A 12,343-nucleotide genomic window follows, 5' to 3' on the forward strand; every position below is an offset into this window, starting at 1 on the left:
CCTCCTCCCTCTCTCTCTCTCTCTCTCCCTCTCTCTCTCTCTCTCCCTTCCTCTTCCAACCCCCTGAAGGAAGGCGAACGGAGAGAGCACACACACACACACACACACACACACACATACACACACACACACACACACACACACACATTTATTATAAACCCAGTGTATCCCTTATTCATACATACTGTATATAGAAACACGCCACATAGATGGAGAGAGGGAGGCAGGATGCTTATACTAGAGAGTTTATAAGAGCACGTAAAGTATGCAGGCATTCACTCATCCACACACACACACATAGTCACCATGCTCATAACAATATAAGACCCGCACATGAACAGCCTCCTTGGTTCTACAACACCCACACACAAACACAGAGAGGACAGAGAGTTCTTCTTCAGAGAGGACAAAAAAGCCTCTCTGCAAATGATACAGTATCTTAGAGCAACACACACACAGCAGTGGTCGTTTTTATGGGCAGGCCACTGGATCCAGACCAAACCAACACTACTTCAACTACACAGGGAAGGGTTGTCCATGAGAATAACACACTATTCACACTGAAATGACCAGGGCTTATCGGAGGGCTGAACATCCTCCCATCACTCAGTGAGGTGCCTCTGCCTCTGGTGCCCTGGCCGTGTTGTAAAATGGAGTCCTCTGCCCCCAGCCCACCCCACTGCACTCCTGGGCTCCATGGCCTCCTTTCCTCAGCACTCTTTTATCGTCTGGGAAACCGAGTCCAGTTTTGCTTCCCTACTCCGTGTTGCCATGGCACCGCCCCTGAAAAAAAAGCGAGTCATCGCGATCACTTCACAAACGTGGCGTGTTGTTGCTTCATTTCTAGTTTCCCGATGTGTGTGGCGTCGTAGGGACGGGGGCTGTGTGTGTTTGTGTGTGTTAAGTGATTTCGGGGCTGTGACTAACAGGAATGTCCCATTTCATTAACTCACTCTGCATAGTGTTAACAGAGGAAAGAAAGGTGGATTGTGTGTTTCTCATCTCTAATCAACCGCTGGCTGCCAAATGTATGCAGGATGAGTCATGGCTGTCATGTTCAAAGAGATCGAAAACTGTCAAAGCTGCAGCCATATCACAATGAATCCTATAGAGAGAAGAGGGGCCTGTTTAATTAGACATGAATGAACAATTAAGAACAGTGCACTTTACTACACCACACATACGTTATACTGTAGATGTGACTTTCAGTAAGGGCTGCCTAGTACTGATAGCTCAGCAGAATGTTGCACACTGACTATGAATGGAACAGTGATTCCAAAAATTAGTTCAAACTTTGTATAATTTACTGTGAATTATACAATAAGAATTGAGAACACAGTTTGGGTGTATTTCTCTGTCATATAGTTTATCTGCCACAAGATGGCACTGTTGATTTTACAGCAGCTGAAAACTGTTTTTTTGCTGGCTGAATGACAGCTAGGATGTTTCTCTTACAGATGTGTGTGCCGATTGACGATTGTTGTATGAATGAGTGTGTGTGTGTGTGTGTGTGTGTGCGTGTGATTTTTTTTCAATGCAACGTGGGTTTGGAGCATAGTCATGCAGTAACAGTGTGTGATGTATGTATAATCGCTAAGTGTATTGCTTGTTTAATGTCAATGCTGCTCCAGCTGACTTTAATTGTGGACTGACTGATTTATATATTTCTGCTAAATCCATTTTTTTTGACTAACCTCTGCTAACCCTGTTGACTAACTCACTGCCTGGGCTTGCTCTGCCAACTGTGTCTCTGCATGTTTGGCGTATGGCATGGGCGTGGCTTGCTGCAGGGGCCGTACCTGGTGCACGGAGAGCAGAAGCGGGAGGGGCCTCTGTCGGAGCGCGGTGGCAGCGGCAGTCTCCATGACTACCAGAGTGACCCAGGCGGGAAGCAGCAGCACCAACAACAGCAGCAGCAGACATACCTGCGCTCTTCCCGTGGCCAGTTACGGGGCGGGGGTGGGCGGGGCCTGTCGAGACAAGATACCTTTGACTCGGAGACACAGGGCAGCCGGGACTCGGCCTACACGGAGGCAGGCGACTCCTGCATGGACATCGAGACCGACCCATATGAAGAGCCTGAGCCCTACCGCGGGGGTGGGGGCGGGGGCAGCCGTCTCCACCTGGCCCAGCACCATGGCCGCCAGGCCTCCTGGGAAGACGAGGGCGCCGAGCCAGATCAGGAGAACCTCAACCACCCTCCTATGCCAACCCAGCCGCAGCAGCACGGGCGGGCCAAGCTGAGGGAGAGGTACTGCCAGGACCCTGGAGACACCGGCGCCAACCTAGGCCGCAACAAGAACCAGGAGGACTGGGGGAGGGACGTCTACATCCGCTAAACACACATCACACTGATAGGGCTAGGAGGCTGATGGACAGACCGAGGGAGGACAGGAGGAGAGGAGAGGAGGGGAGGGGATGAAGGGGGTGGAGGGCTGGGGGTTCAGGGCTGGGGCTTTGGGTTAATGGGGGGTAGGGGGGATTTGGGGGCCATGCCAATCAGAGGCTCATGAATTAATCTGTTTACAACCCTATTAAATAGGTACTTTTCTCATTCTAGAGTACACTGTAAAGAAAACAAACAACTGCCAGATGCCATCCTCATCCAATTATTTCAGCTCTTCAAATTGATTTTCTGTTTCTTTCGTTAGTACTGCATGAATTCTACTGACAGCACGAGGACAGTTATCGTTATGATTGTGAATTTATGATTGTGATCTGTATGGCTCAATCGCTCACTAGCGCAGAATATGAAGGATGTTAGAGCTGTAGTCCGTCACATCTGTCCTCGGCAGTCTTAAACAGGGTCTAATGTCCCATCATGTACAGTGTTGGGGTCTCTGTAGAGCTTCAGGATTTCAGGAGTCATCCAGTTTCAGGATGTACCCAGACTTTCTGAGACCCTCTCCTCCAATTCCTCATCACCCAGACCTTAAAGCTATCTGGTGGAAAAGTTGCCATAATTTTGTTTAGATCATATATTGAGATGATTGTTTCTTTGTTTTTTGACCTTTACCTTAATGTTAACGATACAATAACACCCCAAAGATACTTTACTTCTTGTCCCTGACCTGCTTCAGTCATAGCATTTGAATAGTACTGTACATGTATGGTCCCCCCATCTGTTCTGTTTCCTGCCGCTAGAGGGTGTTGTGAGTGATAGCTTTGCTCCTGTAGTCACTTGTACTCTGTCATTCGAATGTGGTACAGTTTATAAGCAGCACTACAGTAGTATTTGTGTGAATGAAGTGTCCTGCCTTAGTCTCACACCCTCAAATTAACTTCAAGAAAACTCCAATCACAAGTGCCGGAATGTCTCGCCAAGCCACGTCCACCATTGTCACGGTGGGATGTCTTAACTCTTGTCACACGCACTGTTTTCATACTGTATCTGTGTCTCTCTGTGTCTTCTGGCTACTCTGCAATGTAGCCCATCCTGTTGCTCCAGCACAATGTTCATCTTGTTTTATTTGCACCAGCTTTGTGTTGTCTATGTTTTTTTTCCAGAGCGCACTAATGGTTATGAAGAGTTGTTTTGCGTGGTAAATCACTCCAAACGTTCACCCAAACAGCTAGCTTGTCTGAATATCAAATGCCATGCACTTCTATTCTTGATTTCTGACTGACTTTAGTGTTGTTTTTTCTTGTGGACATTTGCATTTTCTAAATCCTCAGTTGTTCTTGTGAGATAGTGAGAGTATCAAGGAGGGTGGGGGGATAGGTGCAAACATGCTCTTTACTCAGTTATCTAAATGGAGAATCCATGAATGTCTTTGGTGGGCTCCTTCTGCCCACCCTTTTCTTCAGTTAAATAAATGAATATTAAATAATGATCAGTAAATAATGTTATTGTTGCGTTATCGCAATTGTTAAAAATATGAAAGAACATGTATCATTGGTGCCTGATTGTAGCTACATTTTGCTTTTCTGCCTTTGATTTTTAATCTGTGGATAAATTCGTATTTTAATTAAAAATTGAATCCGAAAAAATACTATTGCTGAGAATGTAACTGTGTCACTTATTTGATGAAGTGCAATTAGATCTCTTCTGATCACAGAGAATCAACAACTTAATATTCTGAAGAGCAAACACCTCAACTTCCACATGCACAGTACTCTAATTTACTGCTAATTTGCTATTTAGATCTTTATAAGATTATGTAGTTAAAAGACAGCTCAGTGGAATATAAATAACTTGTGGAACTTATTGCAATGGTTCTGGCCTTTTCAAAACCCTATCGAGGCCTAATCTTCCATAGGTCTACTGTACCTCAGGCTGTTTTTGAACCAAAATATAGATACAGTTTATCTCCTCACAATAGTCATTGAATTATTAGTAAGCAGTTCTTCAAATACCAAACAGAAGGCCCCATTTATTTGTAACATCAATAGGCTACATACTCTATACTACAGCTCAGGCTCATGGGACATTTCTTGTGGCAAAACATAAACTGTGGGTATAATCTGTGTATTGTTCTCTACCTCAGAAGGAAAAGAAAAAAAGCCTTTACTGCTTGTGGTGTTTGACTCATCTTTGTTTAAAAAAAACAGCAGCCACAGGACACTAGCTCAACACGTGCCTCTGGTTTCACACCTACGCAATGGAAGATATATATATATTTTTTTTTATTGTTTTGAGAGGAAGCTAGAACCACAATAATCTCTGATGGTTCTACAAAGGAAACAGTTCTCTCTCTCTATCTTGCTCTTGACGTTGGTGTTGGTGTAGTGCTGTTCTCTCACGTTTCTTTCTTATTCAGGATAAACAAGTAACTGTAGTAGGTCTCAGACTAGATCCAGTACAGTGAATAATAGCGAGTTTGAGTACAAGGTAATTGATCAAGTGGGTTGTATGGTCTCAGACACAGGCCCACACAGGCTGTGGTAAAAGGGCAAGCATGTCCTCTGTGCCATAAACATTGCCAACGTGCCACCAATGTTTTGCCACCCCTATCTAGGGGCAATCATGAGGCCTAACTATGCGATAAGGCAGCTAGGCCAAATACAGAGGCTCACAGTCAAAGTTTGGTGTGATAACTTAAATTCACTGTCATTCACTAGGTCGATCTGGCTCAGTCAGGTCTTCAATGAGTTGCTTCTTCTTGTCTATTATAAGCATCATGGTAATGGAAACTCCGGGGAATCCCATCTTTCACTTTTGAAAGTACAAAGAACACCCAGCCAAATAATTTCTGATGAGGAAAGGGACTATGACCCAGCAACATTTATCAAAATTCCCCTGCAGAAGTGAAATTAAAAGTATAGTTCCCCTTCCATATTTGGAGTGTGTGGGAGGGCGGGTGTACTCCTCTTCTCCTTCCGATCGTCAGAAGTGTCTGTTTGATTCGTCACCGGTCTCACATACGTCATTGTTTTTCTACAACAGCCCCATAGCCACGCCCACAACTTGAAACTGATGAATTCCTATGCGCCGCCTTTTCTTGACTCACCCAGCTGAAAAATCTGAGATAAAAGAATGCCGATCATAGAATCAATAAGGTATCGATAGTAAGCTTACACAGACCAAGCTCTTTTATTGTATGATTTGTTGAACGTTGGAAAAGCACCGGCTTTTTATTCTGCTATGATGCTAACTAGGTAGCTAGCGACTAGTAGCATCGAAGAGTAATTTCGTTTGTTTGAATAGCGGATTGCCTATATCTCCTGTTATAGCCAATTGTAGGCTAATTTACAGAACATTTGCCGTGTCGGAATAGTGTTGTTTGGATATACCTCAGTGGTGTATTCATTCGCATCACGTTGGAAATGGGACTCCTTTTTACCAAGTTAATGACTGTCTTCGGAGACAGAGGTAAGTTCGATTTTTTGACTTTTGTTGTTGGGGGTCCAGTGTGCCTAGTTTTACTGCGTTTGTTAAGTTCCATATCATTAAACATGAATTTACTTTTCACAAATTCGGAGGGCTGTCCATTGACACAAGTGAGCTATTTTCCAGTAACATTTTGTAGCGTGTTAGCGACCTCAAATCATAATAAGTCGTTTATTGTTTACGATTATGTAAGTCTCTGCTTCTGATTTGTTCGTGGTAGTGAGAATGTCCTGTTAACTCAGAGTTCTGCACACGTGTCGACGTATAATTATTCCAGCTGTTCGCAGTAGTGGTACTTTGAGTTGTTACGCAATCCAGAACATGTTCTGAGATAATTGATCAGTGCCTTGTTTTTCTGGCCTAATCTTCCTCCTAGATTTTGCTGCTTTTATGATATGGTTATATATATTTGTTTTGCTTTCGTTTTTTGTGGGTTTTTTTTTTAACAGTCTTTCTGTTTTATCTTTTATTTTATGCACTTTGAGATTGTTCTTGTATAATGAGGAGCGATTTATAAATGTAATGCATTATGATTATGATTGACGAAACTTTGATGAATTAACCGTCGATAATCTTTGCCCTCATTAGGGTCACAAAGATCTATGATTGGCGTTCAGTATACTAACTAACACTGGGATTGTGTGTTATGTTCTACCTCTGTAAATGATTTTAACCTGTTGGTCTCCTACAGAGCACAAGGTCATCATTGTTGGCCTGGATAATGCTGGGAAGACCACAATCCTCTACCAATTGTGAGTAATATGCACATGTAGATTATTTACTATAGATCTCAATTTGTTTTTCTATTTTGAATTGAGTATTTCTATCTTGATGATCTTGCAGGTGCTGTGTTGTTGGGAGAAATAACAATAATGGGAAGAATAAGTTCACGATTACTCATAATGTATGTTATTGATCTTCCCTCACATATATTCAGTCTGACCAAGGAGGCGGTCTTCACTTCCCCCACTATTGGCAGCAACGTAGAGGAGATCTCTGTACGCAAGACCCGCTTCCTGGTGTGGGACATTGGAGGCCAGGAGAGCCTTAGAGCCAGCTGGAACTCCTACTTCTGCAACACAGAGGTCTGTGTCTGTGTCTGTGTCTCCACATGCTTGTATTCAGCACAGCAAAACCACAATATAGAATGTGTGTGTGTGTGTGTGTGCGCGCGCGTGTGCATGCTTGTTTATCCAGTTACAGCTGGAGTATGCAGCCTAGTGAAGAGCCAAAATGTTATTTTAAGTGAACTTAAATTCTCCAAGAGTGACTATTTATTTCAGCTACAGCAGCAGATAAGATGATTGTCAATTGTCCAACACAAAGCTATCACCTATTAATAAGCACTTGCTTTGTTGTCGTCATCTCTTCCTCCAGCATGGATAAAGCATGTTGGGATTGTTAGAGAACAATGCAGTCCATCAGTCTATTTCTCTGTTGATGAACGCTCCTGTTCTACAGGGCTGTTATGGAAATCACATTTAACATTGATAACACAGGCATGTAGTAGATCTGGGGATCAGTTGTGAAGTGAGTGAATACATCCCCAACTGTGTATTAAGTTGGCTTGTATGTCTTGTCTCCCACAGATTGTTATTCTGGTTGTGGACAGCACTGACCGTGAGCGCCTCACCTTGACCAAAGAGGAACTGCACCACATGCTAGCACATGAGGTAAAAACCACCTGAGACTTCTTTGGGATTAGGGGAAGGGAGTCAAGTGGGTGGTGTTCAAATAATGTCACTGCATTTGACTAATCGATGAGTTTCAAGAACAGGAACACAAAAGTATCTCCTCCCTTTCCTGTGTATGACGTATGATAAATATTTGTCTGGTTGAATTTCCTCTTTGTAATACCAGGTTATGTGAGGGTTTTTTAGGAACAAGCACCCTTTGTTTTCCAGTTCCTCAAGTTGTCGCTCACCTTGACTAGCCCTGAACATGTTGCTGCGTATGATATCTCAAGATGACTCATGGCACAGATGTAGGAACGCTGATTAGACATTTCAACATCGTCCGTGTGAATCAGTGCATTGACAGCTGTTTCGTGGTTTTTCTGCTGATGCTGCATCTTTCCGTTCTTGTAGACGTCGCAGGGACACTGTAGATTTCCGCAGGAAGCTTTCGGTTGATTTAATATGAGAGATATGGTTATAATATGTTATCTCTCACTCATGCGTAGGAACTGCAGAATGCAGCGGTTCTAGTTCTGGCCAACAAGCAGGACATGAAGGACTCCATGACGGTGGCAGAGATCTCCCAGTGCCTCACCCTCAACTCCATTACGGCTCACTCCTGGCATGTTCAGGCCTGCTGTGCCCTCACAGGGGAGGGGTGAGTAATACTGCCACACACACACACACACACACAGAATATCCTTGAGTCAAGACACCATTCTCAAACACCTTTCTCTCTGTGTATGTCCGTCTCTCTCTCCTAACCTCCAGTCTACCTGCCAGTCTGGACTGGATGAGGTCGCGTGTACTGGCCAGCTAGAACTCCTTCTGTGGGCTCATCCACTACCCGAATGGAACCAGGAAAGCTATCCCTTGACCCAACACAACCTGACATTGCAGAAGCCACAGTGCCCAGATCAGGACCAGGACCTCCACTCTGTAGTGATACTGACCCTCTGAGCCTCAGGACTGGCCCTGGACTTGCCCTGTTACCCTCATGCCTTACCCAGCTCTGAGTGTCTCTGCAGGGGCCACTCAGGGTCCGGGCCTGCCTCAGGATAGTGGAGGCCCAGGGGAACTTGTCATGCCCTGAACTGTGTGTGTGGGGATGTGCAAGTGTGAATGTGAATGTGCATTTGCAACTGTGTGTGTGTGTGTGTGTGTGTGTGACTCTGTTCTAGAAGTCCACCATGTTTACATAATAAGCCCTACCTGTAAAACCTGATTCCATGCGCAAGCCCTGTGTGGTTGACCAACACACATGCTGACTATGACAGTGTTGAAGACCTCCTCTCCTCATGAACTCATTGCTGGAATTGTGTAACCAATTTATGTTCTCTGGCCAAATTGTGGTTCCCTTGCACCACAGAACAAACATTTCTGAGAGAGATCAGATACTGATCTGATTGGTGCCCAGTCTTTTAAGCTATTGATGCACAAATTACTTGAAGTATTTATGTCAAAGAAAAAAAGGATGATTGCCTGATAGTGAAAAGTAGTACTGTAGCATGCCGAGAGAAGTGGCAGAACCTGGCCATTTCAAAGTATGATATGTCCATTTAAAGATGAACTTTACCCTGTAATCCAGCAGATTTGTTCTTTTCATTATTCAATAGTAGACACATTCACAAAAAATCGTGCTTTAAAACGACCTCTGAGTCAAGATATCTCGCTTTCAATGCCCTCATCAGACCTGATGTTCCAAATTGACTATCAGTAAATTCATACATCTCCCAAGATCCCCCTCTCAGGAGAGGTCCTTCTGTTGAACAGAGCAAGAGCTAGCATGTGCTGCTCTCTGGGAAACACTGGCATAGTAGAGCCGGGGTGGAGTGCAAAAACTCTTGTCTGACGTATTTTAACACGGTATGAGACTTTTAGGCAGGAAACACAGACCTTGCGTTTTGATAGCTGTGCTGCGAAATGATGATAGCTCAAGACAATATGCATTGTGGATTGACTAGAAATACACATGAAAATGGATTTTGGGTGAACTTCCCCTTTAAGTAGGCTGATAATGTATTTTTTCTACAGGATTATTATACTGTGTACAAAAGAGTTTTGTAACAATAAATATTATTGTTGGAAAATTGGTTGTTATGTTAGTTTGTATTTGAGATGAATAGTGGATCCATTCGCAGATTGTAAAGCCTATCATTTTAATCATTGATTCAACGTCATGTCTCTGATGATAAATGGACGAGGGGTGATATCATTAATTAAAATCAGGGGGCATCCGGATTTGAACCGGAGACCTCTTGATCTGCAGTCAAATGCTCTACCACTGAGCTATACCCCCATGGTCAACATGTAAGAAAATGTACATAATGATCACGTCAATATTATTCATAGATCATGAATAATCATTTTGCAGCTTTATAGTTTGGCTTTTTGGAGAAAGTGAAAAGATCGTTTCTTTTCATGACGTCGACAAAGAGCAACCATAGAATTTGAATAAAAGCAACATCTAAAGGCTGTTTGCCGCTTGAGGGAGACAGAGGTCCAGGTTCCTTGGTACCAAGTTGTACTCCTGCATTTTGAGCTGTAGGGCTGTGTTTGTATACATAACGTGAGATTGTGTCTCTGATTGAGTATTTCTTTATCATACTATTCCTTTGTTGGTACGCCCAGGAAAGTTATAGGCACATGCCTGCGTGTAGAGAGTAAAACCACTGTGGTTTGATCAAAACAAATCGGGTTTTTTTCTGATGGTAACACCCTCTCCGCTGCCTAGTGTGCGTGTGAAACAGACGTCAAGTTGTTTCTAACAGTAGCCCCGCATCTCAAGTTGCTCCGACTGAGTCTCGAACTGTGGACCTCTGACTTGCCAACACATGTGACCGTTTCTTCAAATCTCCAACGTAAACCTGCTACGCTCCTGAAAAGGTTTCATGTGAATGTGCAGTAACACAACAATAGTGCTAATCGTTTCAACCCGATCTCCTAACCTTCAATCACAGAAAATATATTTACATCACATGAAATGTAGCCTATCAACATTTACTACACACAGTACTTCCTCAGTAAATTTCAAGTGTCTTGGGGATTCAGAATTAGATGCATTGGTCAAACCAGGATGATTATTGCAACTAGTGTTTCTAATAATAACATTATATTTGATGTTACTTAGTGTAACATACATGCCATTATTTGCTCCATATTTTTCATAAACAGCTATTGACAGTGCACAAGGTGACTTACAGTGTATCTCACATCTACATTTTTGTGCTGTGTCATCCTAAGGCCTAAGGAGCCAGGAATAAGATTGCTGTTTTTTGAAGCACAGGATTTTGCACAAGACACTTTTAGCAGAGTAGCCTACAGATAGCCAGAAATAGTATACCTACATATATTCACTTTACGTAGGACACTTTATGAAGACTGCCTGTTGATATAAATCTCAGCTAGGTCCTGTTGCTCCTAGTGAAATAGTCTGGACTGGATGAGGTCGCGTGGGGTGCCAGTGTATGCCTTAAGAGAAAGGAACATGAGAGGGGGTGGGGGGTGAGTTCTTTATTTGAGCTATAAACATAATTTACTGCAGGCGATAGAGATGGATATAAAGATGGATACAACCTGTACAAAAAAAAGTTCGTATCATCATTTCGAAATGTGCATAGTAAACGCGCGCCATTTCGCATCAAAACATTAACACAAAATAACCCTAAATTGTGACGCAATCCAGTGGCCATACATGCATTGTGACATTTTTAAGTAACCAAACACCATAAAGCAAACATTTTAGTGTTTAGTGTACAGTGTAGTAGCTAAAGCCATACAGTACGAGACCCTGCGCACGTGACTGGATGCGATCACTCATTGGGTCAAAGGTAAGTTAGGGTCTAGCCCCGAAATTTCAGTTAATAATATCATTAAAAAGTATAACCGACTCAACTTAACCTACAAACCTAAATACAATTTAATACATTTACTGAACAAAACACTGGCCCGGCCCATTAACTTCAAATTGGGGACCTAGACGCATCATGAACTGGGGTTGGATAAAACCATAGAGGGATATAACGGTCTTTGATGAAATCGGAACCCAGATCGGTCCATATTTGGCCATGCTATCAGAATGTTGCCTACTCCAAGCAAGGGTTAGGTTATGATTGCCCTTAATTGAACTACGCTGAGGTAGAAATGATACTTAGTGTAGGTCAATATCCCTACCACATCCTAAAACAGGCCTACCCATCATGCAGGCTACCGTAAAACATTCAATAAACACCTGTCTCCAATAATATCCGGGCCACATATGACAATGAAGCAAATACGATCGTGCCCATGTACGATTCTCGGAATGTATTCTCTGTTTATGTCAGCAGATGATTAAATCAATGCATTAATAGGCTAATAATGTTGGTGGATAGATGTTCTCAGTAGGCTCATATTCAGAGCCGTTATATCGCGGGTTTGAGCAGCAGTTTGGCAACAGGTAACATAATAGCCACCGGTCTCTAATACGTGCCGGGTGCGCTCCGCGGTTAAAGCAAATGTATCCCCGGGCTACTACAACAAGTTTTACGGTATTTTAATTTGGTCCATCAAAATGAACCCAAATATAGCCCTGAATTGTGACGCAATCTAATCGCCAAATATGTATTGTGACGTTTCAAGTAACCATGCACAAAAAAAGCAAGTCTAGACTGATATGAGTTTATTCCACTAAAGCTTAGTCCCTTGGCCTCCAATCTAGCCCATACCCGACGCTGCGCAGTAGGCGCAAAAATGTTTGCCGCGGTAAGTTAGGGCTCTAACCTCTGCCTTGTAGTAGATAAAGAAAGTAAACAACTAAACCTAATCGAAAAATCTAGGCTACTATAGAGGCCTATAC

The 12,343-nt window shown here is 43.1% G+C and overlaps 2 protein-coding genes across 2 annotated transcripts; both read left to right on the forward strand.

Annotated features, from left to right (window-relative positions):
• The first annotated feature begins 93 nt into the window (after positions 1–93).
• LOC310809055 (voltage-dependent L-type calcium channel subunit beta-1-like) lies at positions 94–2,394 on the forward strand. The gene has a single exon (XM_083676184.1). The coding sequence runs from the start codon at positions 1,755–1,757 to the stop codon at positions 2,337–2,339; it is 585 nt and encodes a 194-aa protein (XP_083532310.1). The 5' UTR covers positions 94–1,754; the 3' UTR covers positions 2,340–2,394.
• Positions 2,395–5,426: 3,032 nt separating this feature from the next.
• arl5c (ADP-ribosylation factor-like 5C) lies at positions 5,427–9,587 on the forward strand. The gene is made up of 6 exons (XM_083677854.1): positions 5,427–5,812; positions 6,522–6,582; positions 6,768–6,915; positions 7,420–7,503; positions 8,013–8,164; positions 8,278–9,587. The coding sequence occupies exons 1-6, from the start codon at positions 5,767–5,769 to the stop codon at positions 8,324–8,326; spliced, it is 540 nt and encodes a 179-aa protein (XP_083533980.1). The 5' UTR covers positions 5,427–5,766; the 3' UTR covers positions 8,327–9,587.
• Positions 9,588–12,343: the final 2,756 nt, after the last annotated feature.

Source organism: Argentina silus (assembly GCF_951799395.1).
Source record: "Argentina silus genome assembly, chromosome: 9".
NCBI classification, from domain to species: Eukaryota; Metazoa; Chordata; class Actinopteri; order Argentiniformes; family Argentinidae; genus Argentina; species Argentina silus.

Coding starts and splice junctions, on each gene's coding strand:
- arl5c (XM_083677854.1), top strand. CDS start 5,767: ATGGGACTCCTTTTTACCAAGTTAATGACTGTCTTCGGAGACAGAG. Junction 7,504..8,012: donor ACCACATGCTAGCACATGAG/GTAAAAACCACC, acceptor ACTCATGCGTAG/GAACTGCAGAATGCAGCGGT. Junction 8,165..8,277: donor TGTGCCCTCACAGGGGAGGG/GTGAGTAATACT, acceptor CCTAACCTCCAG/TCTACCTGCCAGTCTGGACT.
- LOC310809055 (XM_083676184.1), top strand. CDS start 1,755: ATGTTTGGCGTATGGCATGGGCGTGGCTTGCTGCAGGGGCCGTACCTG.